The sequence below is a fragment of the Sardina pilchardus genome, chromosome 24, assembly GCF_963854185.1.
Source record: "Sardina pilchardus chromosome 24, fSarPil1.1, whole genome shotgun sequence".
Lineage (NCBI taxonomy): Eukaryota > Metazoa > Chordata > Actinopteri > Clupeiformes > Clupeidae > Sardina > Sardina pilchardus.
In genome coordinates this window covers 18,071,810-18,097,137 of record NC_085017.1, presented here as the reverse complement: position 1 = coordinate 18,097,137, position 25,328 = coordinate 18,071,810, and the positions used below count along the sequence as shown (strand labels likewise).

The following is a 25,328-nucleotide window of genomic DNA, read 5'->3' as shown; positions in this document are numbered from 1 at the left end:
TTTAATTAAGAGCGTATCGGGCTAGGGATTGGAGATGCAAAACACTCGTCGACATAAGTTGTGTGGAAAGAATAGACCATTAAGCCTGTGAAGGGAACCTTTTGTCGAGCAATGCCGCGAACCTCACTTGCGAGCCAACTGTAGTCTCTGTTCTGGGCAAGTTCATCAGCTTCTAAGTTACAGCCCCTGTATTGGCCATCATCCTGTGCTATAAAAATAAGACCCTGGCCAAAACTCTCATTATCTTATGATGGATGTGAGATCAGAGACACAAAAGGGAACATGTGACTTTTAGCTTTGAGATGGCTGTGGTTAACAGCCAACCGTGCTAATCTCTTTTCTTCCCCCCTCCATAGCTGAAGAGTCTCATCTTGTTAAAAGCCCCCCAACCAATTTCACATCCTCACATCCACGATACAGGATTTACTTTTAAGAGAACTATCCCGTTTCTCTTTGTGGCTGCTCCCCTCATTGTCCGACGATGCCATTCCCTCCGCTGACTGGCATAGCGTGTAACGGAGCGGTTCCTGCCAATGAGTGGCATTAGGCTAAGCTGCAGGAGTCTGCCGTAGGCATTAGCTGTTAAGTATCTACGGAGAAGCAAATTAATGTGGAGGGTGGGTGTATGAAATGCCATTACTGTTAATACTAATCACTTTTTTGCGCGTTAAACACAAATTAGTGAGGTCGATGTGAAATGTCATGGGATATCCTGGGAGCCATTCTCCCCTGAAGAGACATGGGGCTGGCGAGGAGGTGATTTGCATACTTTCTACTTTGTTCTTTTGGTCATTGTAGCTCGGAGAGATTTGTGCCAGAGACAGGCTCTGTAACATAACATGCTCTTAAAATGGGGGAGCTTGATAGTGTTGAATGCTGAGATTTGAATACGTAAACTTTTTGACAGAATAGTGAAAGGTAAGCATTAGAGCAGTATTACAATAAAAAAAAGAGACTTGTTCAGACCTTGTTTGATCTCCGGGTATGGTGTTTTTAAATACTTCAAGCACGTGTTTATGGGTAATGTAGGCAGATTCTCATACAGTCGACAACACTCTTGTAGTCCACTGATGTACTCTACACTCCTGTTATTAATGTAGTCTTGTAAGTGGCCATGCCTTAACAACTTATGGCTCAGTGGCGTTAATCATGAACTCTGAGCGAGTGTGAGCGAGCGGTCATCCCCTACACGCCCTTCCCAGAGATGCGGGGTGAGGCCTCCGCTCGGGCAGACAGCCCATGAGGTGACATGGCGTCGCGGACCGCGGACCTGACGACTGTTCCTATCAGCTGTTGGGAGTGTAAATAACATTTGATATGCACAAACAGGCCTCGCTTCTCTTCTCTTCTTCTCTCTCTCTCTCTTTCTCTCTCTCTCTCTCTCTCTCTCTCTCTCTCTCTCTCTCTCTCTCTCTCTCTCTTCCTGTCAGCCGCCCGGGGGCTCAGACTGCGGCAGGGCTGGCAGAGGTCGTCCGCTGTTTTGCCACTTCTCGCCTCTCCTGCTCCCGCGCTTTACCTGTCACTCCGGCCTGCCCCGCGGATGCCGCCCGCCCGGACCCCCCCCCTCCCCCCCCAAACCCCTCCATTAGCGAGTCTGCGGGTCGCGACCCCGTCAGGACTTTTGCGAGGCCCCGATCGTTTGATTAGCGCGCCGCATTTACATATTCTGCCCCGCGCGCAGTAAGTGCTCCGGTGTCGGAACACTTGAAGTGTTGTAAATTTCTTTGGCCTTTCTGTCCGCGCCACTGCCCGGGGCCTGGCGGTGTGTGTGTGTGTGTGTGTGTGAGTCCCTCCACCATCAACACCCCATCCCCCCTCCCCCCCCCACACACACACACACACACACTCCACCCCCAGCACGTCTCCGCATCTCTCCTCCTGCCGTGTCCTTCGCCACCGCAGGCTCCGGATGACAACACCAGAGATGCACCCTGACCCCCCCGCGGAGAGGCGAGCGCCGCGTCGATCTGCGTGGAACTAGCTGTTCGCTTCACGTGTCACTGCACCCAGCAATCTCAAGGCAAATCAGCATCTCCTGTCTCTTCATAAGCATATTTTTCACTCCAAATGTGCTGAGGAGCAGCACAATCAGTGCAAAAGGGGCATCAAGGTGACACGGCCAACACACAGACTATATGGTGCCGATTGCGGAAGCTATTTTGCCTCGTATTGGAACAGCTGTTAAAGCATAAATGATATCCATATCAAAGTTGTTTGCAGGTCACTGTATTTTCACATAGGTCACCTTTCCCCCATCTACAGTGGTCGTGGCTAGTAGACATGATTATGATACACTAACATACACCACCTCACTAATAAGAAAACCGACTTTTCTAATGATGATACATTTTGAGTTTATGATCCGATCGAGGGTTGGAGATATACATCTGCTTGGGGGTAACTATTTTGCCATGTATAGCATTGCTTGTAGTATGCAGTGGGTGTATTCATGTGGCCTATGTATGGTGTGTCTGATTGTGATCAGGAATGAGAGGTGAGATGTTGGGGGAGGGGGTGGTAATCTTTATTTGAAGGATATTTCAAAATCATAACAATATTCAAGTAATACAAGATACTGTACAGAAAGAGGGACCTTTTGTTTGTCTGGACCATGACCATACAATGTCTGAGTGAAACAACTGTCTAAATAAAAAACAAGGCCTAATCAAAAACAAAGACTTCCGATGCTACAGCCTAATCCATCTATAAAAAAAAACACAACATTCATTTATTTGATACTTGTAAAGGGAAACAGTGGCTGCTCTGCCTCTATTTTATATAAAAACAAAGCCTACCATCAATTTGAAACATAAAAATCAGATACAATGTCGATGGAAGCAACCGTTGTGTGTTAGTGTTTTTGAAAATAATAATATTTATCCACTCTTTCACTATAATTAGATCAATCAATTAAATCCTTGTATTAACACGGGGGAACCTGTCTAAAAAAAGACAGAACAGCTATATTGAGTAAAAATGACTGTTTGTACATCAAAACTCAACTTACAGCATTCATCTTGTAAAAACTATGTTTCTGTAATGCCCTTCAGTCTTTTCAGATTAGTTAGTAGGTCACGCTATCATGTAGTAACTCATAGAATCATTGTACAAACTAACAGCTATGTACATTAAGAAAATCCTCATAAATTCACTATCACAATGGCTTCAAGTCCTAACATGAGGTCAGACCTTCGCTTCCTCCATGATGAGGTCAGTGTTGGTCCAGTATAGTCCAGTAAACTAAACGCTAACACTGAAAACAAACTCAAAAAAAGGTTTATTAATTAATTGATCCCTGGGACATTGTCAAAAATCAAAACCTTTCGTTTTAAAATAACACTCAAAACCCTTTTCATTAGTGCGAGACCATTTCAGATTCCACCACACAACATACCGACGGATGGAGTTACGACACCAGCGTTAAGTAATTCTGAACAAAATTCGGAATGCTTTTACAATCTAGCCAGAGTATATGGTAGTCTTGCTACGTGCTAATAGTATGTAATGGTGATACTACATATTAACGTCAAAGATCAACCAAAATGTTCCACAGATGGACCGAACCTTTGTTAATGAAAATGCAGACTCATTCTCACAAGTCTTGAAACGCATTAGGAATTTCTTTCACGCATTAACAATTAATGCAGGACTTCGTACACACTGGAGTGTGGATGAATTGTTCAAAGAAACCTTCACATGGCCATGGACCGAATGGACTGATCTGAGAAGTACACTCTTATACAGGACTACAAAAGGAGGAAAATGACTAAAGTACAGTCAAGTAACAGCCAGTGTGTGTATCAAAACGTTCAACATTTCCCCGCTTGTTCACAAGCAGTGTTTTAAGAGTACAGGCTTTGGAATCGTGTTTTACTAATAGAATAATCCTGAGGTTTACAAAGGAGGAAGTCACTAGCTTGTCTTCCCACGCTAGCAAATCTACTCACTCACGCTATGGCTACCATTCGTTTGTTTGTTTTTTTTTAAGCTGGGAGTCAACAGTAAGCACTCCAATATTCAAAAAAAGTCTACAGGTCCACAGTCTTCAAGTCAGAGTCTCTGGAATTCACGTCACATGAATTTCCATACACAGGACCCTCCAATCCACCACTATTTCAGCAGTGTATTGAGTTCTTCATTATTCTCAAGTATTACATATCCTAGGTTATGGGGGGGGATGGGGAATGGTGTGTTTGTCGTAAAACACCATAGTTCAAATCAGTGACAGTCAAACAGGAAGAGCATTCGCTCTCTCCTCTTGTCCGCAGTCCATTCAGCTAGAAGAAACAGTGTGAATCACATCAGTGTCTTTAAGTGTTTGCGAGACATCTTCGAATGTGGAGGTTTTGACTGACATCCAGGAAACACCAGCAGAAGAGTTTATCTGTTAAAGGGGAAGGGCAGGGAGGAAGTCTCTCCCATTGAGGGTGTGTGTGTGAAGGCCGCCTCAGCCCAGACCTTCGGAGAGGCCCTCCGAGTCGGCAGCCTCGGCCTCCAGGTGGTCCTGGGCAGTGGAGGGCCCGTGGGCCTCGGCGGTGGCGGTGGTGGCGTCCTCCTCCTCGGGCTGAGCCTCCCGTCGGAGCCGGCCGTCGGAGTAGCTGGTGTTGTCGAAAGCCACGCGGTGCACCGTCTGAACGTGCGTCTTCAAGTTCCCCTTCTGCGAGGCGCTGTAGGGGCAGTAGCGGCAGCGGAACGGCCTCTCACCTGCCGCACGCACACACACACACACACAGACACACACACACACACACACACACACACACACGCACACACACACACACACACAGACACAGACAGACAGACCCACGTACACAGACACACACACAGACACACGTACACACACACAAGCACACGATAGACACAAAGACACACACGCATATGCACATTCACATTCATGCAAATAGACAAGGGCAAGAGGAGGTCAGCACCAAGAGAAGTAGAAAGGGAAAGATGTGTGTGTGTGTGTGTGTGTGTGTGTGTGTGTGTGTGTGTGTGAGTGTGTGTGTGTGTGTGTGTGTGGGTGTGGGTGGGTGGGTGGGTGTGTGGTGGGTTGGTTGGTGGAGGTCTGGTTGTCAAAGTCTGAACCTTTCTTTTCTGTTTTTTTTCTGCTCATTTTTATGAAGGGGAGAAAACACAGACAGGTTGGGGAGAGCCAGAAGGGGCGGCGGCCATGATTGAAGGGATGATGACAAGCCATATGGAGACAGTTGCCTGTTTACCCAGAGGGGGTGTCAGCCTTTTGTTTTTCATTGTGTTCATTGTGTGTGTGTGTGTGTGTGTGTGTGTGTGTGTGTTTTGTTCTGTCAGTTGCTCGTACAAAACGGAGAGGAGTAGCAGGAGACAGGAGTATCACTGTCTCCATTTCCCCCCCGAGTCGCCGAGACGTCACCTGCCAAAAGGATGCCCACCACGGCTGGGCCCATCAGCTCATCGCGGAGGTGAGCCTGACAATCACACACACACACACGCAGGCACACACACACACACCCACACACACACCCACACACACCCTTATGCATACACACACACTAACATATGCACGCAGTTACAAGCTTATGTACCCATACATGCACACGCGCACACGAGCACACACACACACGTGCACACACACACACGTGCACACACACACACACACACACACACACACACCAATACACTCCTCACATGTCCCTGTTTCCTAGCACTCAATGAAATAACTGCGAGTCCCACATTCTGCTTAATTAGACAGTACAGTCGTCCTCGTTGGTGATAGGCAAAAAAAAAGAAAGAAAAAAACACTCAGCACACCTGAACAAAACAAATGAGGCTGCCATTCAATTGCACCGCATTATTATTTTTTGAAAAATGAATGAATTACCGAGCCAGGAGATAATTGTCATTTCCAAACCGCCGGAATAAGGGAAGGATTATCATAAATCACCGCGGCGGCGGAAAAAAAAGAAAAAGCAAAGACGGACGCAATTAATCACGGGCCAGCCGTGAAGCCCGCCGCAGCTGGGCTGAGGCGAAGGGCCCCGCTGCACCGGCGTCCCCTCCGAGGGGCCAGCGACGTTTGTCCTCCCTGGGGGTGCAAACGCAAAGCAGCCTCTCACTCCTCGCTCGGTAAAAAATAAAAAAAATTTAAAAAAAGATAGAAGGAAGAAAGAAAGAAAGAAAAAAACAACCCACCAAATCACATTAAAGGCTGATTGTCAGAGAGTGACGGCGTAGCTGGTGCATATTTTAATTTGACCTTCCCAACGCATCTGATTATAAGTGGCCTACGTGTAATATGCAAAGAGGCCATTAAGAATAGCCTTCTAAGTAGGGCTCGGGTGGTTTGCGGAGACACAATCCAAATGTCCCTCTGGGTGTGTGTGTGTGTATGTGTGTGTGTATGGACGATGGCTCACTTTCAAGTTCACTTCATCCAAGAGAGAATTTGTGACAATAGTATTACGTAATGAAACTGTAGGGGTGTGTGTATGTGTGTGTAGGGGGTGGGGGGGGTCAGTTGGTGAGGCATGGCAGAGAGAGAGATGCATGATGGGAAATGAGGGTTTTCGGCACAAACACAAAAGAGATGAAAAAAGATGTTCACAGCACACATATCACACAAAAAAAATGTTCAAGTGGCAAACGGTGACACGTACTTGGACGAGGGGTTTCTGTCTGCTCCTCCGTTGGACTCTAACAGCACTGTGGGAGGACAAAGGCGCCCTGTTACAAAAGAGCATCACAGACACCACGGCTCCTTACCAACCAGTCTCCCTACTGCACACTGACCCGAAGTGACTCAACGCACATCTTCCATATGCACCTCAAACGTTCGGCGGCTTCCGTGATTAGCGCTCACAACAAAGTAACACCGACAGGCTAAAAAAAGGAAGGCTGTGTCAAGGCACTCCGTCATCGGAGGCCACAGACACCTCCCGACTCTTCGCCGGCATTAGCGGCGCCATGCTAACAGATTAGCGTCGGCAGTTAGCGTCAACGTGGCAGCCAGTGAGCTGAACCCACCAATTTAACATGACACACGGAGTTAGCGCGTATGCTAATGGGGGGCTCGGGGCACCTGCCCAGTTTCATTTGGACATTCAGGCTGAAGAAAGGCAATCACCGACGACGTTGATTATAACTCTGAGCAGCGCGAGAAAAAAAAGAAAGGGGTGGTGTGTGTGGGGGGGCAGGGGGGGCTCCCTCTGAATAATGTACTTGCTTGGCCTCTTGTCACTTGGGATCATGCCAGCTTCCACGCGCAACCTTCACACACGTTGGCGTTGAAAGAACTTACTTATCGCACTTGTCTGTTTGTCTAAGAGCGAGGCTGCTTGACGGTCCCTCGCCGGCTCGTTTAGGCAATTACTTACGGCACATGCTGTAATTAGCATCTATTAGTTCCATTCCTGGATGACTGTCATTGTCTATTGACTTGTGATGATAAACCATTAAGAGTGGGGGGAGGGAAATGTAAGCATTTTGTTTGTTCAGAAAACAGTACCAATGGTGTCTTCCAGGCATGATGAGCATGAGGAGCCATTGTGCCAGACTGGCAGCTAGCAGGGGTCTTTTACATGCAGAATGACATCATTGACATCTGATAAATAATTTATATGAGGCTGACAGGTCATAATAACAAAAAGCAAACACAAACAGTGGATGGCTTGACGATGGTTTAACTCTTTACAAATCAAAGTCATGCACAGGTGTTTGGTTTAGTGAGGTTATTTAAAGGATGTGTGTAAAGCCTATCAAAAATGGAGCACATCCTTGTTAGTATTTTTGTTTGGATGTCAATATGCGCCTGTGACTGAGTAGGCCATTGTGCTATTTATTGTACTGTGTGTGCAAGAGTGTGTCTGAGTGTGAGTGGCTATGCGTGCGTCTATGTTCTGTGTGAGCATGGATCTCTGAGCATGTGTGTGTGTGTGCGTGTGTGTGTGTGTGTGTGTGTGTGTGTGTGTGTGTGTGTGTGTGTGTGTGTGTGTGCTTACCTGTGTGGGATCTCATGTGGGTCCGATAGTGACTGGGTTGGCTGAAGCTTTTCCCACACACAGGGCAAACATACTTCATCTGCTGAAACAGGGACCTTGCCACTCCTACAGTTCACAAAGACACACACACAGTAGAATACATTCACATGCAAGCACTCCATTTGGGAACTCACAGAAGACTTTTCTCGTGTTCACTCTCACAGACGGACATAATCAAAGCATGTCTGTGTTCGGGAACCACAACAAAACGAGAGAAAATAGACTTAAATTTTGAGGGGCAGCCGTGGTGTACTGGTTAGCGCATCGGGCTTGTAACCGGAGGGTTGCCGGTTCGATCCCCGACCAGTCCACCACGGCTGAAGTGCCCTTGAGCAAGGCACCTAACCCCTCACTGCTCCCCGAGCGCCGCTGGTTGGGCAGGCAGCTCACTGCTCTGGGTTGTGTGATTCACCTCACTGTGTGTTCACTGTGTGCTGTGTGTTCACTAATTCGGTTAAATTGGGTTAAATGCAGAGAACTGAATTTCCCTCACGGGATCAAAAAAGTATATATTCTATTCTATTCTATTCTATTCTATTAAATAAGTTAGCATTGATATTTGCATCAGTATCTAATCTTTGTTGTTACATGTTACAGCTGAAATATGAACTGGTAGCACACAATCATGGCATTTAGGACACAACCACAGAAACTGTCAATTATCCGGTAAGCAAAATTATCAGGTACTGTAAGCAATGCCATCCGGACATACATGTATCTTTATTCTTTTTTAAACGCTTTAGTCTGTTCCTTTTCCTCTTCTTTACTTCTTTTGTCCGTCCCTTTTCTCTGCCTGTCTGTGTGGCTCTTCCTACATACAGTGTGTCTTCATACAGTGTGTCATTATCTGCCCTCTACAGTGCACTAAGTTCATTATTACAAATATTGGTGTTACAGATATGTCTAAGAAAAATAAACTGGACTGAAACTCCATTGCAAAGGCAAATATATATATATAATAAATACAGTAGTATGCCCTCAACCCTCCTGCTTTCTTCATTTACATGACATTTAAGATGATGCTCATGTAAACAATGCAGGGATGCAATTTAATTCAAAGTTTATCCATGCCACCAATGGAGGTTCAACAATCTCAAACAGCCTGTTTGTAAACAGCTACCTGCATTCAAATGTCAGGTGTAAACAAAGACTCCCCTATTTCCTCCCCTTCCTCTGTCTACAACACTGCCCCCCCCCCCCCATCCACCCGCTCTCCTACCCCCCACTCCCTGTGCAGACATTCCTCTCCTACCACAACCTCACCAGTCCTCGCTCTACCAACGACATGTGGAAGGGGGGGGGGGGGGCAGGGAGCAGAGGACAGCAGACAAAACGTGACCATGGCCGACTGTTATCCCTGTAATGTGCTGGACGGGTGTAGAGGAGTTAGGCATGGGGGGGTGCAGGAGGTGGAGTGTGTGTGTGGGGTGTGGGGTGGGGGGGGGGGGTTGACTGACCTGCTCATCGTTGTTGACCCCCCCAGCAACCAGGCTGGTCAGGGAAAGTCTGACATGACAGTGACTTTGAGTGTCGGAGGCACCAGACATGACACCTGACCCCTACTGGTCCGCCTTGGTAAACACGCCATCCCTCCCCTCATCCCTTCCCCCCCCCCCCCCCCCCACCCCCTCTCTTCATTGGCATGCGCCGGCTATGTGCCGCATATGCTAGCACGGAAACGGCAGATGGCACCGAAAAATAACAGGCTACCGGGCGGCGGCGCAGGAAAAAGGTCACTTGATTGCATGTGACTCAAAGGGACTAACGGCGGAGCGTGACGCTTCAGGGGAATGACAGTGTAGACCTGAGCACAAGTCAGGTCTCGTAATGTGCCGAGACCCCAGCGAGACAGGAGCGACAGGGGAGAAAGATAATGCTGCTTTCTTCTGAAGGGGGGGTTGGGGGGGGAATCAAGGGAAATTGCTTTTTTTTTCTTTCAAAATACAAAAAAGTAGCCCACCCCCCTGCACCCCCTTATGCCTATAGCTGCCCTTGAACCTGCCCCCTTTTACCCTGTCTTAAGAGAGAGCAAGGGAGAGAGAGAGAGAGGGGGAGAGAGCAAGTTTGCGTCTCTGACAAAAGGCCGTACATACACTGACCTGCACTTCATTCTGTTCACCTAATTGCTCCCTGTCTTATTATATATTATGCTGCCAATGATTACACACATAAATTAAATAGTACACATGAACGAAAAGGACCAACAATATTTTGAGATGTTCCTGTTCCAGATGCAGGTGTCCAGCCCCAATGGACCTGTAGCAAGTAAATCAAAGCAAGGTCCCATCTCACACTTTGGTCCTAGAGTGCCCACTAGCAGTGCGATGCCACCTTCACTCACCTGCTTGATCCAGCATGGCGGCGTTGGTGCCAAGGCCCCAGTGGTGGTAAAGGGCAGCCAGCTCTGTGGGGCTGCAGTTCTTCAAGAAGCTCAGGACGTCCAGCTGAGAGCCGTCTCCCACCGGGTAACCGCCGAGGGTGTCCAGCGCCCTCCCGGACGAGTTCTGGAGGGAGGAGTCCGCCGCGGAGGTCGGCGCCGTGGCCGGAGAGTCGCCCCTGCGCTGCGCGGAAGGGGTCGCTGCTGCTGCTGCTGGCGCCTTGCCCTGCTCCTCGTGCCCGTGCTGGCTGGCCAGGACAAAGTGCAGGCCCTCCTGGGGCAGAAGGCTGCTGGCAGCGGCCCTGCTGGATGTCTTTGGGCTGGGCGCGTGGGCCGAGGGTTTCTTGGGGGTCCCTGAGGGGTTGGAGGCCGGCGGGGCATCGGCGGGTCGCTTTCGGCTACCGCTGCTGCTGCTGCCGCTCGTTTTGGGTTTGGAGGAAGGAGTGGACGCTGATGTGGAGGTGGAGGTGGAGGTGGAGGTGGAGGTGGAGGTGGAGGTGGAGGATGATGAGGAGGCTTTGAGGGGGTGTCCCCTGTTCCGGGAGGGGCTGGATTCACTAGTGCTGGTGCGGTCAGTGTTGGAGCCGCTGCTCGCAGCAGCAGGGCTCTGTGGCTGCGGGGGCTGGGTGCGCGGCTTGCGGGTCTCGGTCAGCGTCGGGCAGTCCTTGCCCTCCAGGAAGGGCGGCGGTCCGGTGCGCCGGCGGAACTCCAGGGTCGAGCGCGGGCCCTTGAAGCCGTTCCGCAGGGCCCACTTGGGCGCCAGCGTGCTGGTGCTGTTGACCTTGTGCGCCACCCGCTGGTGGATCCACAGCACCTCCGGGTAGAGCGTGCTGTGGGTGCAGAACGGGCACCGGTGGCGGACCAGGCCGTCCGGCTGCTTGACGGGGTCCAGGACCGAGGAGCCCTCGGCGCTCTCCCCGGTCAGGCTGAGGCTGGCAGCGCCGGGCTCGCCGCCGCTGTCGCTTTGCGATGCTGACCCCTGCTGGTGGGACGAGGAAGAGCCAGCGCTGTGCTTGAAGGCTGAGTGCCGATCACTCAATGGCTTTTTGTCTGCTGAGAGAAAAAAAAAAAAACGTGTTAATACTAGTTTTTTTTCACAAACTATATTTGAACAGAGGATACAGGTTACATCTTCTGCCTAATGTGTAAGGTATTCCTGAAGCAGGTATCCCTTTAGACTGGACATTCTTCTGGTTTTACTATAAAACCAATAAACTTAAAACTAAGATTTTGTTACAGTAATAGAATGTATGTTAAGGTTGATTGCTAATTCCAAATATATCAAAATAATTTTTCCATAACACACACATTTTAGAATTAGTGACACACACTATTAAAATTACAGATAGTGGTGAGAACATCCTTTGGTCACTAGATGGCAGATCTGTAACATTTTTCCAGAGCTTCTGCAACACCTGTGAATTTACTTATTATCTTGCAGTCTTCATTTCAAACCCGATACACACAGACCAAAACAAATACAAAATAAGAATTTAAATTGTGAAACAACTAGTAACTAAACAACAAATAAATAATACCAAAGTTTGATCAGTTATGATTATTATGGCTTTCTCTTGGTCTGCTTCCTGATATCGCTCAGCATTAGATGTGTACGGTGTTCTCTTCCCATTTCTCTGCCTTCCCTGTCATTAACAGGCTGCAGTCACAGAACTGGCTTTGGTTGTGTAATATCTAGTCAGCTTTGACACCAACAGTAGCACTAAACATATGCAATGACAAAAGCTTATGGCCACCCTGTGGTGAGAGAAATCCATCCCTTTAGTCAAGATACCTATATCTGCTAAGCCTCACAGTTAGCAGACACATTTTGTGGACTGTTCTAGTTATAGACATTTTGTGTCTTGGTCTCCGGTCTCGGTATAGCTGCACTGAAATCCGTTTACAATGACAGAAGCTTACGGCGAGCCTGTGGTGAGAGAAATCCATCCCTTTAGTCAGGACACCTGCATGTTCTAAGCCTCACAGTTAGCAGGCACAAGAGTAAGGCTACCAAGGAAAGGCTAACATACATAAACTACCAGCACCAATCAATCTGCAATGGGACATATGAATGTGTGCAATCATTTTAAACATTCAAACCTCAGGTTCATGATTTAGCATTTTAACATGTTGCTCTGCTGATGGCCTTAAGTAACCATATTGTTTGTCCTAGTACTGGCAATCACATGACCATAGGGCCACATGCAACTGCCAAGAGATCCCATGTCAACAACACTCAACTCTAAACGTCCATGATCTAATGACTTCAGTGTCTTCAGAGTCTGTTTGCTAGTTTGGTTTTGTTCAAATATATATTTTCCCACGCACGTGGAATACAACAGAAACAAGCGCTAATCAAAGAAGACAACTTTGTTATTTACGTAACGTGATTTCCTTCTTTGGCCCCTTTGGCCAGTTTGGATGATCACATGATCACAACAGTAAACAAGTGAGGACGGTGTGCTATGGTAAAGCCCCGTCACACACAGCCATATGTAAGGGTGGTGGAGGATGAGAGATGAGGAATGATGGCTGGTGGTGTGGAGCTAGTTTTGTCAAGGGAGGCAAAGGAATTTGAGAGAAGCCAGAGGAGAATGGAGAGAGAGCTTGGGGGATGGGGGATCAGTGGTGAACAAAGGGCCATGACACCAGAGGAACCTACGAGAGGAAAACATTTGGGGGGTGGGGGAGTGGATAGAGATGGCCAGGATAGGATGGGATGGGATGGGATACAAGAATGACTGGTGGACAAATCGAAAGCTGATACACAGACATGGCTTCCAGCAGTACAGGGCCTGTCTAGGTTAGACAGGGAAGCGATAAGGAGTTGGAGACATGAGGTATGAAAACGTGACGCCAGGCTGGGAGCGTACTGTTTTCAATGGCCGAACGCTGTGATGAAGGCTCGGATTGTTCTTTCTGATCCTGGAGCCATTACTGCCCTTGAATGAAAGGCTGAAGAGCATAGCTGAGTATACAAACTATTCAAAACCAACCGGTGACTCTAAACACCTGCGCGGGTAATAAGAAACCACAGAGGGCTCATCATCAGTGTGCGCTGTGTTTTTACTCGCATCCATTTGTGCCTCCTAGACCCAGACAGACGTACCTACGGAGAGCCGGCTAATTAGGGCAGATTTGGTGAGGCCAGTGGGGGAGCTGGGGGAGGAGGAGTATCAGGGAGCGGAGCAGCAACAACAACATGAGGAGCGCTTGGACACAGCTCAAGAGATCACAATGGTCATCTGCAGTCTGAACTAGCTCATACTTCAGCAGACAAGTATTAAATAAAAAAGACACATGGAGACACAGGTGTATTCCAAGAGATAGAGGTGGACGGAACAGAAACTCGCCAAATAGTAAATCAAGTGGTAAATAAATGTATTCTACAGATGTTACTAAGTAGGGAAAAAATGCCATATGGCAAATACAGAATCAGGACTACAGTGCATGAAACTACAGTTTGCATAATATACATCTCCACAAGGTGTCTCCCTCATCCATGATTTCAACCTAAATGCAAAGTTGAATCCCTGTTTTTGGAGGAGGGCAGCATATGTCAATATGTTTTAAGTACAATGTACTGCAAGGACTGTCTGAAAACAAATACAGCCAATGCCTACAAAGCTGATTGGTTGTGTAACTGGCATTGTTTCATCTTCAGAGTCACAACAGAAAATCAAAGTAATGTCTAGGGGATGAGTTTGGCCTTTTTTAGACCAGTGTTTGTTCACCGTGTTTGGTGTGTATGACTGGGTCTCTTCAACTCACAGCTAGTTTTAACAGGAGCATAATGTCTTATTATGGCTCATCACTCTTAAGGTCTACTACTCTTGTCCCTAACTTCTCTTTCATCTGCTAACAATTCATGTGGACGACCATCAACTTGTCACATTAAAGAACCCTATCCAGATCCTGATATAAGGATTAAAAAAACAGATGCCAAGTGTCCCTCATACTATATGTTAATATTTACTGACTGGGCTTTAATAAAATATGTAACTCAATGCCTCATTTACATCAATATCTAGGCTTAACACAACAGATAAAACATATCTATTATCCATAACTAATCCCGAACCGAAGTGTCTTTTCTCCACAATAATCCACCACCTCAAACCCACTGACCTGAAAACCGCAAAATCTGATTGGCCACCATCTTCTATAAAGCCAAATCAGGCAAACACAGCACTTAGTCCTTACAATCAGCTCCCTTCATTATGCGGTTATCTGTGTCTTATAGAATATGCATTTTGCCAAAATGAAGACATCTGTGGTTATGTCTGGGGTACTGCATGACAATTAACTAGCAAAGAGCATCCCAAAATAATACAGATGAAACATTTGAAATACCAGTGGGTGAACATCAATTCACAAAACCTTAAGTGTTTAAGCTTATCACATTTCAATGTGATACTCAACATGTAGAAAATATTTCCAGATTGAAGCCGCAACTAAATAATCTGAATAATTATTTCAATGTCTTCAGTTATTCTTTCTGACAACTCTGTGATAAGAACAGACATATTGAGTGCCGTGCAAACATAATACAATCCTCACACTAATCCTAACCCTAACCCAAGCCTAAAAAGCCTAAAATAATAGATCTGCTAATGTTAGAATACCGAAGGGTAAACATCTATGACAAAACCTACTCCACTGTCATTTAAGGCTACAATATAATAGCTCAAAAGGTTGAGAATATTTCTCCACTTAAGGTACAACCAAATAAGCAGGGGTAATCTGTCTTCAGTCATTCTCTCTGCCAACTCAGTGGTAAGAACAAACATAATGCAGGCCTCACTAATCCTAACCCTAACCTAAACCTTTAGCAATTAGAATAACCTGTAGTTAACCTTAAACATATGTTTGAAGTTTCACTGTATCAAGCAACTAATAGCAACAGCTATTTATCAAAGTAACGATTACTTGTCTGACTTGGAATTTGGGATATACAAATACAACCAACTGGATAAAATAAAATACACACAGGATAAAATAATAAGGAAATGGTGATTGATGGGGATTATGTTATCCACTTCTTGACATATAAAAAGCCTACCTGAGTCTTTGGTTTGTCCAGTCGGCTTCTGATCCCTAAACGCGGTGTTTGTTAAGAAAGAGAGAGCTGCTGCGTCCCTGAATATCGGGGCGGATGACTCCATCCCGTCTCCGAAACCGCTGCCCCCTCCGTGCCGTATCAGCATGTGGATGACCATCTGCTGCTGTGAGCGGAAACCTTTGCCGCACTCCAGGCACTCCGAGGTCTTGTTCTGGGAAGGCCGGCGACTGTTCGCGGCGGCGGTCGGGCGGTATTCCGAGTCGGAATGACTCTCGGGGCTAACGTCTCCCGAGGAGCCGAGTCCGTTTTCCTCCGCCCCGGCGGCGCCGTTATTTGACGTTCGTTTTTTCTTGGCGGCGCTCGGAGCGTTGGAAGTGTTCGAAGCGTTCGGAGCGACAAGCTGCTGCTTCTTCCGCTTCTCCTGCTTCAAGATGACATACTCGCCCTTCTCCCGGTCGAAGGCCACGTCCGCGTCCGCCAGCCTCTCCTCCCAGCCCAGGTTATGCTCGGTGGCCTCCACCACCCTGCCTCTGGTGGCCAGCTGCCAGGCTTGGTAGCTGCTTATCGGGTCGAGCTCGGGGATCCGGCTCACTTGGGAGTCCTCTGGAGGTTTCTCGGTGGAGCCTGCTTCTCTGAGGTTCAGGAACTCCAGGAAAGCTTTCTTTGACGTGGGGGTCTTGGTTTCGCTAGTGTTGCTCGACAGAGGCTCGTTTTCTTTCTCCGCGTCGCGACGGCCTCCGCTGACGCGCTCGTGGACCTGCTCGTGCAACCACAAGCTCTGGCGGTCCTGGAAGAAGTTGCCGCACTTGGCGCAAAGTTCGTAGAGACACACGTCGTTCACCAGCGCCGCCTCGTCCTGGGCCACCCCGTTGATGGTCGCCGGGACCTCGGGGTTTCCCGCCTTGGGCTTGGCCCGGATGACGTGCGTCTTCATGTGGCTGCGCAGGAACCAGGGCTCGCGGAAACGCCGCCCGCAGATCCGGCAGCCGTGGTCGAGGGGGCCCTGGTGCTTCTTCATGTGCGACTTGAGGAACCAGGCCTGGGTGAAGACCTGGTCGCACTGCCCGCAGGGGTACTCCCCGGCTGGGGGGAGATCCCCGTCCGCTGGGGCTCCCTCGTCTGGCGAGCCCTCCCCACTGGCGAGGGCATCCGAGGGGAGGTGCACCTTCTCCTCGTGGCTGAGCAGCTGCTCCTTGCTGGAGGCCTTGAAGCCGCACAGCTGGCATGCGAGCGGAGCCTCTTCCTCCTCCTCCTCCGCGTCGGGAGGGGCGGCCGAGCTCCGGTCCTGCTCCGTCTGGCTGCGGAGTGTCCTCTGTCGCAGAGGGCAGGGACTCCCCTCGCTCCTGTCCTTCCTCCCCGGTCCCTTCCTCTGGGACTTGACCGCGTCCTTCTTCCTCCTCCTCCTCCTCCTCCTCTCCGTTGACCACTCGGTTGCACGCCGAGGTGCTCTCTGTGGGGCTGGAGCAACCCTCCTGCTCCTCCGGCACCCCTCCTTCCTTCTCCTCCTCCTCGCCTTCCATCACCTCCTCCTCTTTCTTCTTCACCTCCTCCTCCCGTTGCCCTTCCTCCTCCACTTCCTCTCCTCGGATCTCCGTGGAGGTCTGGCCCAGGCTGCTCTCGAGCTTGACCGCGTCCGGCGAGCCCTTCTTCGCGGGCTTGTCCTTGGCGTGCTTCAGCATGTGCTTGGTGAGGGCGCCCAGGAACGGGAACGTTCGGCCGCAGAGGTCACAGGCGTGTGTCGAGGGCTTGGCCTGGCTATCGGTCGCCAGGTGTCCTTCCACCTCCATTGTCGCTCTCCCACAGGTGTGCCTTAAAGTCTTTCGCTTTCGGGTTGTGCGCGGTGGTGTGTCCCTGCCACACCTCTGTCATACGGATCTGCGTGAGGTTCGGTCGGCGTGGGGGGACGTCATGACTGGCCGCTGGGTCTCGAAGGGGCTGCTCTTGGGCGTCTGGAAAGCGCTGCTTCTGGTTGGCAGTGTGAGGGCCACTCCCTGAGAGTTGTCATATCACTATGGTGTCTGCCTCATTCTGTCACCTGAAGGGGATAGAAGACATCGGAACACAAATGTGAGCATTGGATTCATGTGAGCAGTAATGCATAGGGTTTAGAAGGTATAGGTGAAGGATGCTTCACAAGGTTTGAATTCGAATGAATACATTTTACACAGTTTTATTGTATATTATATTATAACAATGTCCATGTGTGGTAGAAAGCCATCCTGTAATACAGTTAACAATAAAAATCACATGATTACTGGAAATAATCTCCATTGCTGAATGATACACAGAAAAACACATAATTAAAGTGCAAGTCTAGCAGGCAATAACATTAATATTTTTGGCCACTTAGCTCACAACAGTTTGGCATATTTCCCCATACACTATACAGTGTTTCACACAGTAATCTTGGATATAGTACCTTTACTCCTACGTGAGCTTCACAATGGCATTGCACCATCACATGTCTTTCAAAGAGAGTCAGTGTATTGTCTCAATGGCATTCGGAAGCAGGATTCAGACTGAACCCACTCTCTAGGTTATGAAACTGCTTCCGTAACATTCATTTATATAATCCAGTGCCCTTCAAGTTGCAGGTACCCTCTAGTCTTTTTCAGTGAGAAGTGTAAGCTCTGTGCTGCTTCACTTCATTCAGATAAAGACAAGTATGGACTCTTCACCATAGAATACAGTATCTACAGAAAGGTAGCTTTTTGATATCTACTCAAAACAGTCAAAACAACAGGGACATATCAAGCAATGACTTTTGAAGTGAACTTAAACAGACACTTTGTTGATGGCCGAGGGATGTATAGATAGATAGATAGATAGAGTCTTTAATTGTCCTATAAGGATATTCTTCTTCACACATCAATCAATACATTCCATAAGAGATAGCAGCATATAACATATCACACATCACACATCACACATCACACATTACACATCACACATAACATATAACATATAATGTGACACCCACCATACACCCCCCCCCCTTCTAGTTATAGTTATGTATGTATTAATAGATGTCATTACTGTAATTGAACTGTACAAAACAACAAAGACATTCCATGTAAAACAAAGCGAGTCATATCACACTGAGCGACGACCTAAAATAGAGAGCACACACCCCTGGAATCAGGATATCCTGCGATTTTGTCTTGTTTTCCATCAGTTCAACACATTCCAAACCTGAGTGATTTTTTAAGTTGCAATCATCTCTAACCTCTAGGCCAAGTTTTCTGCAAATGAATGCACTTCTTTATAAATATGTTTCTTTTGAAGTGTAATTGTGTAAACAAGTGTGTGTGTGTGGGTGTTCACTCATGCACAGCTGATATGTGTATTTTGGTAGGTGTGTACCAGAGGTGCTTGTGCATAATTATTGTGGCAATGCACTGCCTGCTTGAGTGGTGTAAGTGTGTGTGTGTGTGTGTGTGTGTGTGTGTGTGTGTGTGTGTGTGTGTGTGTGAATGCGTGCCCGCTCATCATTGTTGTTGTGCAAGTGTTGTGTATAACAGTATGCATATGTGTGTGTGTGTGTGTGTGTGTGTGTGTGTGTGTGTGTGTGTGTGTGTGTGTGTGTGTGTGTGTGTGTGTGTGTGTGTGTGTGTGTGTGTGTGTGTGTGTGTGAATCTGTCTTAAGGACAGTGGTGCCAGGCGCAAGCCGACTCCAGTCCCTTGTAGAGAGTGAGCGATGGCCGTCTGCTCCACAGCCTAAATTGAGTGTGTGTGGTGAGGCATGAAGAATGGATGCATTTAGTACCAGAGTGGAAAGAGAGAGGGAGAGAGAGACAGAGAGAGAGAGACGGAGAGGGAGAGAGAGAAAGCAATGGGCCTTAGGGCTGAGTCCTATCACAGCAATCAATATTCCATTATGAACCTCCAACATTTCATGAGATATGCACAAAGAGGACCTCGACAGCCCGCTCCCACAACCTTCACAGAGAGAGAGAGAGAGAGAGAGAGAGAGAGAGAGAGAGAGAGAGAGAGAGAGCTGGGCTGGACAACTGCACGGTGCGTCGCCTCTACTACAGAATACAGGGCGGCTTATGTAGGACAAGCTGTTCACAGTGAGGGAAGGGGGGGGGGTGCAGGGAGAAGTAATCATTGATTTGATGTGATACTAAAAGAAGGAAATGTAAAAAAAAAAGGAATGTGCCTAACTGGTGAGAAAATAGTGAACTGCACTATATTTACTCTACTAACTGCTTTGTTTATTTTCTTCTCGAGACAGCAAACGAGGCAGTCAAGTAGCACTTGCGTGTGCGTTTTTGAAAGTCCGCTTCATCCCATTTAACTCGAAGAATCCACCGTAATGGCACTTGAAGTGAAGACATAAAGCAACTTCCCACTGTCTCTCTCGTCCCACTTCTTTCCCTTATTGTTAAGGCTGTCTCAAACAGACAGACAGACATACACACACGCGCACACACACACTACACACACACACTACACACACACGCACACACACACACACACACACTACACACACTACACACACTACACACACTACGCACGCTACGCACACTAGACACACGCGTCAGGAGTAAGGGCTTCATCACTGGAGCGGGCTTGTTCTCGGGCGAGGGCTTACCTCAGCGCTGCTGACCTAGTTATCCGCAGACAGTTAAGCTCATCTTGGGCGAGCATCATGCAGGATGCACGGCGAGCGAACTGTGGGTGGGCCGGCCCCAAAACTACACGTCCCAGTCACCCCCCCAGCCCAGCCCAGCCTAGCGCAGCCTAGCGCAGCGCCCACCCCCGATAAGCTCGCGCACAACACTGCTCGCGTTGTTGTGAGTGATTAGATGTATCATGACTGCTTGCCCCCATGATAAACACCAGTTGTTTGCACACTCGATTCCTAACAGTCAGTTATATTTATAACAACGACAGCCTATTTTGCACCCATATGTAACAGGACAGTTCATGTGCAGTTCAAGTCACTCATTTTTTCCCCCTTGTTTCATGGCAGTGGTGTCGGGACACGTAGGACTGAGACAAATAGGCGATGGGTACATAATCAATGCTGGCGTGCTGAACCGGCCAATACACAATTAGGCATCTCCCACAAGGCAGTTCACAAGCTGGCTCTCATTTGCACAAAATGTGAGAACTTGTGATACATTCAAAACTATGAAGCGATGTTGGATGATTATCTAAAAGTTGCTCGGCCAGTACCCACCCCCAACACACACACACACACACACACACACACACACACACACACACACACACACACACACACACACACACACACACACACACACACACACACACACACACACACACACACACACACACACACACACACACACACACACACACACACACACACACACACCCTCCCCACTTCAAAAAATCTGCATTGTGTGCCTTGCACAACAGCTGTCACAATAACTCACGTCCATACCTACTCAAATCACCAGGGGGTCGTGGGAGGTCATTGTTGGAGAGGGGAGTCTGCCTAGGCTGTGTCCCAGCCTGAAGCCTGTCTGGGCTTTTGAGACACTGCGGGGTGGGGGTTGGGGATGGGGCACAGACACCACCCACAAAAGGCCAGTCCACGGCTGGTTGAGGACCTCAAATCATCCCCTAGTCACGTTGAGAAGAAAGACTACTCCCATGCTCCTGAGAGCCATCAACAAAGTGTCTGCCATTATGTAGTTTTCACTGAGGCAAACAGAGACATACCAAAGATGAAAAAAAAAAAAAATTCTGGAGGTTTAAAACTAAGAATAAAAGCTTAGTTAAGATAGTTGATACAGTATACAAAGTGCACATCCACTCCAAAAGTATTTGTTTTCACAGCTCTAAACATTCTTTTCTTTCTCTGGTATGCTGTCTGCACCAGGAGAACTGAATGAGACAGGAAGTGATGTCACAGAAGCTTCCAAATTTGAGCCGATATGGTAAAGTGCTGCATTGGCACCTAACAAAACCGCAAGACAGCAACTGAGAGTGTAAGCAACCGTCCGTAAAAACAACAACTACCAGATAATGTGGGGCTGAGGGGAATATAAACATCATCATACTGAGGGTGTAGTTAGCTAAGCTGATTTACCAAATCTGACAGAAAACCACCACTGGCAGGAAATGTTCTAGGAGCTTTTCCCTGTTCTCTGATCAGACTTTTAAGTGAGCTGACGAGTACTATCAGCCATTACACCTTACCCTTGTGCATAATGACGCATTTGAAAAAATCTCAGAGTGCGACACCGTGCAAACCAGTTATGGTGGACATCACACCTTGTGCAGCAAAAGTTTGAAGTTGAATCCATATCATGTCTAATTTGCTGTCAATGTCAATGTTACACACAGGTCATCATTCAAGCCTTATGAAATGGGTGCACAGTGCATATGTAATTGTGCCCTTGGGCTATTTGTGTGTGTGTGTGTGTGTGTGTGTGTGTGTGTGTGTGTGTGTGTGTGTGAGAGAGAGAGAGAGAGAGAGAGTTTGCTAGAGAGAGAGAGATAGAGAGAGAGACTGAAACCTGCCCACTGGACAAGATCTATAAGAAGCAAAGCAGGAAGTACAGATAAAACTGGCAAGACACCAAATCTTTAAATGAGGGATTCCAGCAGGGAATTAAAAAACATAATTCAAAGTAGACTACCCGGGACCAAGAGCGAAGGGAAGCAAAATATTGTCCCGTGGAGAGAATGAGGTGATTTGAAGAGGTCAAGACAGAGGGGGCAGCACGAGACGAGCAAGCTTGGATGGATTCCGGAGAGTTCACGGGCATAGATTAACTTTATTTTGTGACAAAAGAAGATTATTCTCCTGGGGTGTTTTTTTTTCCACCCTCCTCAAAATATCTTCTGACTCCCCAATGTCATTGGCTACGCAGAGGAACCGGGAGGGGCCAGGGCATGTCGCACCTGATTGGCTCCCGGATGAATGGGGCAGAGAGGAGATCTGCAGCATAGCAGTCATCGTCAGGAAAAAAGAAAAGAAGGGAGAGAGAGAGAGAGAGAGAGAGAGAGAGAGAGAGAGAGAGAAAAACGTGCTGCTGAATGTGTGCTAGCTCAGGAGATTAAGTAAACGGCTGTGGCGCACACAGCTGGCTAATGGGTACCTAGCCAGAATCATACATAACATTCAATGGTCCCAATAGCAGGCCCATACGCTGTACTGGAAGCTACACATCACTCTGAAGTGGCTATAATTTGCCCTCACTTAAATGCTACCACGAATGGCACTTATTCTTCAGTGTTTTTGAAGTGTGTGTGTGTTTTTCTTTTTTTTTTTAAATCACCTCCAAGATCTAGGTCATGTAAAGAAATTCTATCCAAGCAAATACTCAAATTAAAACGTAATCCTCCTCTTTTCTGGATGCGTAAGTAGTATGTTATGTGAATAGCTACCTGTTCTGACAAAATCATTTGGTCAGAAAACAAAACTGAGAAGAAGGAAGGATAAATGCTGTCTGATGCCACTTGTTCAAATATTCAGAAAAAAAATATAAAAAAACATTGACGACAACTGGAAGGGCTTTCTCCCTGACACACACAGACACATTCATGAACACACAGATTAACAAGCAAATGACGACATCACCATACGCACCCCCTCTCTCCCTCACACACACACACACACACACAAACACACACACACACACACACACACACGCACACTCACACAGACATCCGCAACACACACCCCAGAGGCAGAGCTCTATTCTTCCGCAGCCTCTTCCTTTCTTTAGCAGATGAATAGCCATGTCCAGTCAGCTGTCCGCACATTCATTCAACCTGACGGCCGGACCAGCTCAGCACAAACGCCCTCGCGCTCTGGACTCTGCTAGTGCTGAGAGCTGCGCCAGTGTGTGTGTGTGTGTGTGTGTGTGTGTATTGGAAGGGGTTATGTGCATGTGTGCACGTATGTGTATCTCACATTATGCTGTCTATGAAGCCACGAATTGATACACAAATCTGTATGCTGCTCTATAAGTGCATGTTTCTGTGAGTGTTTGTGAATTTGTAGCCGTGTGTGTGTGTGTGTGTGTGTGTGTGTGTGTGTGTGTGTGTGTGTGTGTGTGTGTGTGTGTGTGTGTGTGTGTGTGTGTGTGTTTGTGTGTGTGTGTGTGTGTGTGTGAGAGAGAGAGGTGAGGTAGTAGTAGTAGTAGTAGTAGTAGTTCCCTCTTTTAGCATAACACCTGCTGATGATTCAAAGTAAAACAAGCAGCTGACTTCTGTCAAATCAGTAAAAACAAACCAAAAACAGAACTCACCAAATCAGAACCCTCAGATATTTTGATTCAATTCACATGCATGACCCCCAAAACACACATGAAATGGTTTACATGATGAAAACCATTTTTTCCTCTATTGTCACTCACAGCTACTAAACTACACACAGAAGCACTGTTTTCAATAACACCGGAACCTTTAGCCAACCAAAAGGCTGTCACCGGCCTGTCATCAGTCTGGGTGTGTTAGGACAAGTTACAACTCCGAGTCTGGTGTCCCCCGGCTCAGCCATGAGGGGTCTCTGTCCTCGGCCACACACTAAGAGCAGAGGGGATCGTTTCTTCAGGGATAATGTGATCCAGACTCTGCTAACAGGCACTGACATCTTTCTGACAAGTTATTAACAGGCATGCAGGCCACAGCGTTTGGCTATGATGTCAGTCCATGAAGAGGCATAATTCATAATCAGTGAACAAACCTGACCATGCTTATGTGAGATTTATGCTTTAAGTTACATGCATGGTAAAGATAATTCAACAGGCATTCACGGGCCACAGTCTTTGGCTATGATGTCAGTCCACGATGACGCGTAATTCATTAATCAGTGAGCCAATGTGACCATGCTTATTTGACATTTATGCTTTAACATGCATGGTAAAGATAATTCAAACTTGACCTCTCTTAAAGCCAAATAGGATTAATATGACCGTTTCATCTAGTGATTTATTTTTGCTTTGAGCTTTGTGTTTTACTAAAAACATCTCTGCAACTGTGCCCAGATAGGCTTCTGTAACAATCTAACAGTCTAGAGAGACAATGGACCCAAGAGTTATATTAGAAGTGTGCTGATGCATACTCACTACCAATGCATTTACCAACACCTGATATGAAAATCTGACTCTACTGATTTCTACTACATACTGGTTTGCGGTTGGTGAATAAGAAGGCTCTTTATTTAACACACCACACATTTTGCATGTGTCTACACATTACCTCTGAAAACTGGTGTTTAGGACCTAAAGTGTAAGTAAATGTCCTTCAATGAGACAAATATTACAGTTCCCCGCCAGTAATACACTAACCTTCAACCTCTTTTCCTCTCTCTATTTGTCTCTTTCCCTGCTCTCTCCCTCTCTCCGCTACCCTTCCCTCTGTCTTTCCCTCTGTGTCAACCCTTAACTCCATTGCACAACGCCTAAGGTTTTCAAAAATGGAAATGAAGAATTCAGTCTGTTGCAGGAGAAGATGCAGAGTCTTCAGCTGCAACTTCTTACAGAGACAGAAAATCTGAAAGAGGCAGATGTTAAACAGACCACATTAATCAATGAAGTTCAGCAGAAAAATGACCAAATAAATTCCATGAAAATCCAAATAAGTCAACAAAAGGAACTTATCACTGGGCTCAGCCAGCAATTAAAAGAGAAAGATGCCTCTGTCACACAAGTAGTGACATCTGCCTCTAATGAAAGGATAAGATTCACTGAAGAAAAGAACAGTCTTCTCTATCAAATTGAAAGTCTGGAAAAAACTCAGAATATCACAATCAAGGAGCTTGAAAATATGTCAAATTGTTTAGAGGCAACCAAAACCAACATGTCTCTTTGTCAAAGTGAAATTGAGTCTAAGGATGTAGAGATAAAGGAATTGATTAAACAGAAGGAAGATTTGAAGACAGACCTTC

At 47.2% G+C, this 25,328-nt stretch overlaps 1 protein-coding gene across 1 annotated transcript in view; it reads right to left on the bottom strand.

Annotated features, from left to right (window-relative positions):
* Window positions 1–2,508: 2,508 nt before the first annotated feature.
* Window positions 2,509–25,328, bottom strand: part of znf516 (zinc finger protein 516) — a gene marked incomplete in the record, with an annotated part of 40,628 nt that continues 17,808 nt past the window's right edge. Inside the window, 5 exon segments of the mRNA XM_062529875.1 lie at window positions 2,509–4,704; window positions 7,974–8,078; window positions 10,354–11,442; window positions 15,452–16,859; window positions 16,861–17,469. Of these exon segments, the coding sequence (XP_062385859.1) occupies window positions 4,448–4,704; window positions 7,974–8,078; window positions 10,354–11,442; window positions 15,452–16,859; window positions 16,861–17,238 (3,237 nt within the window).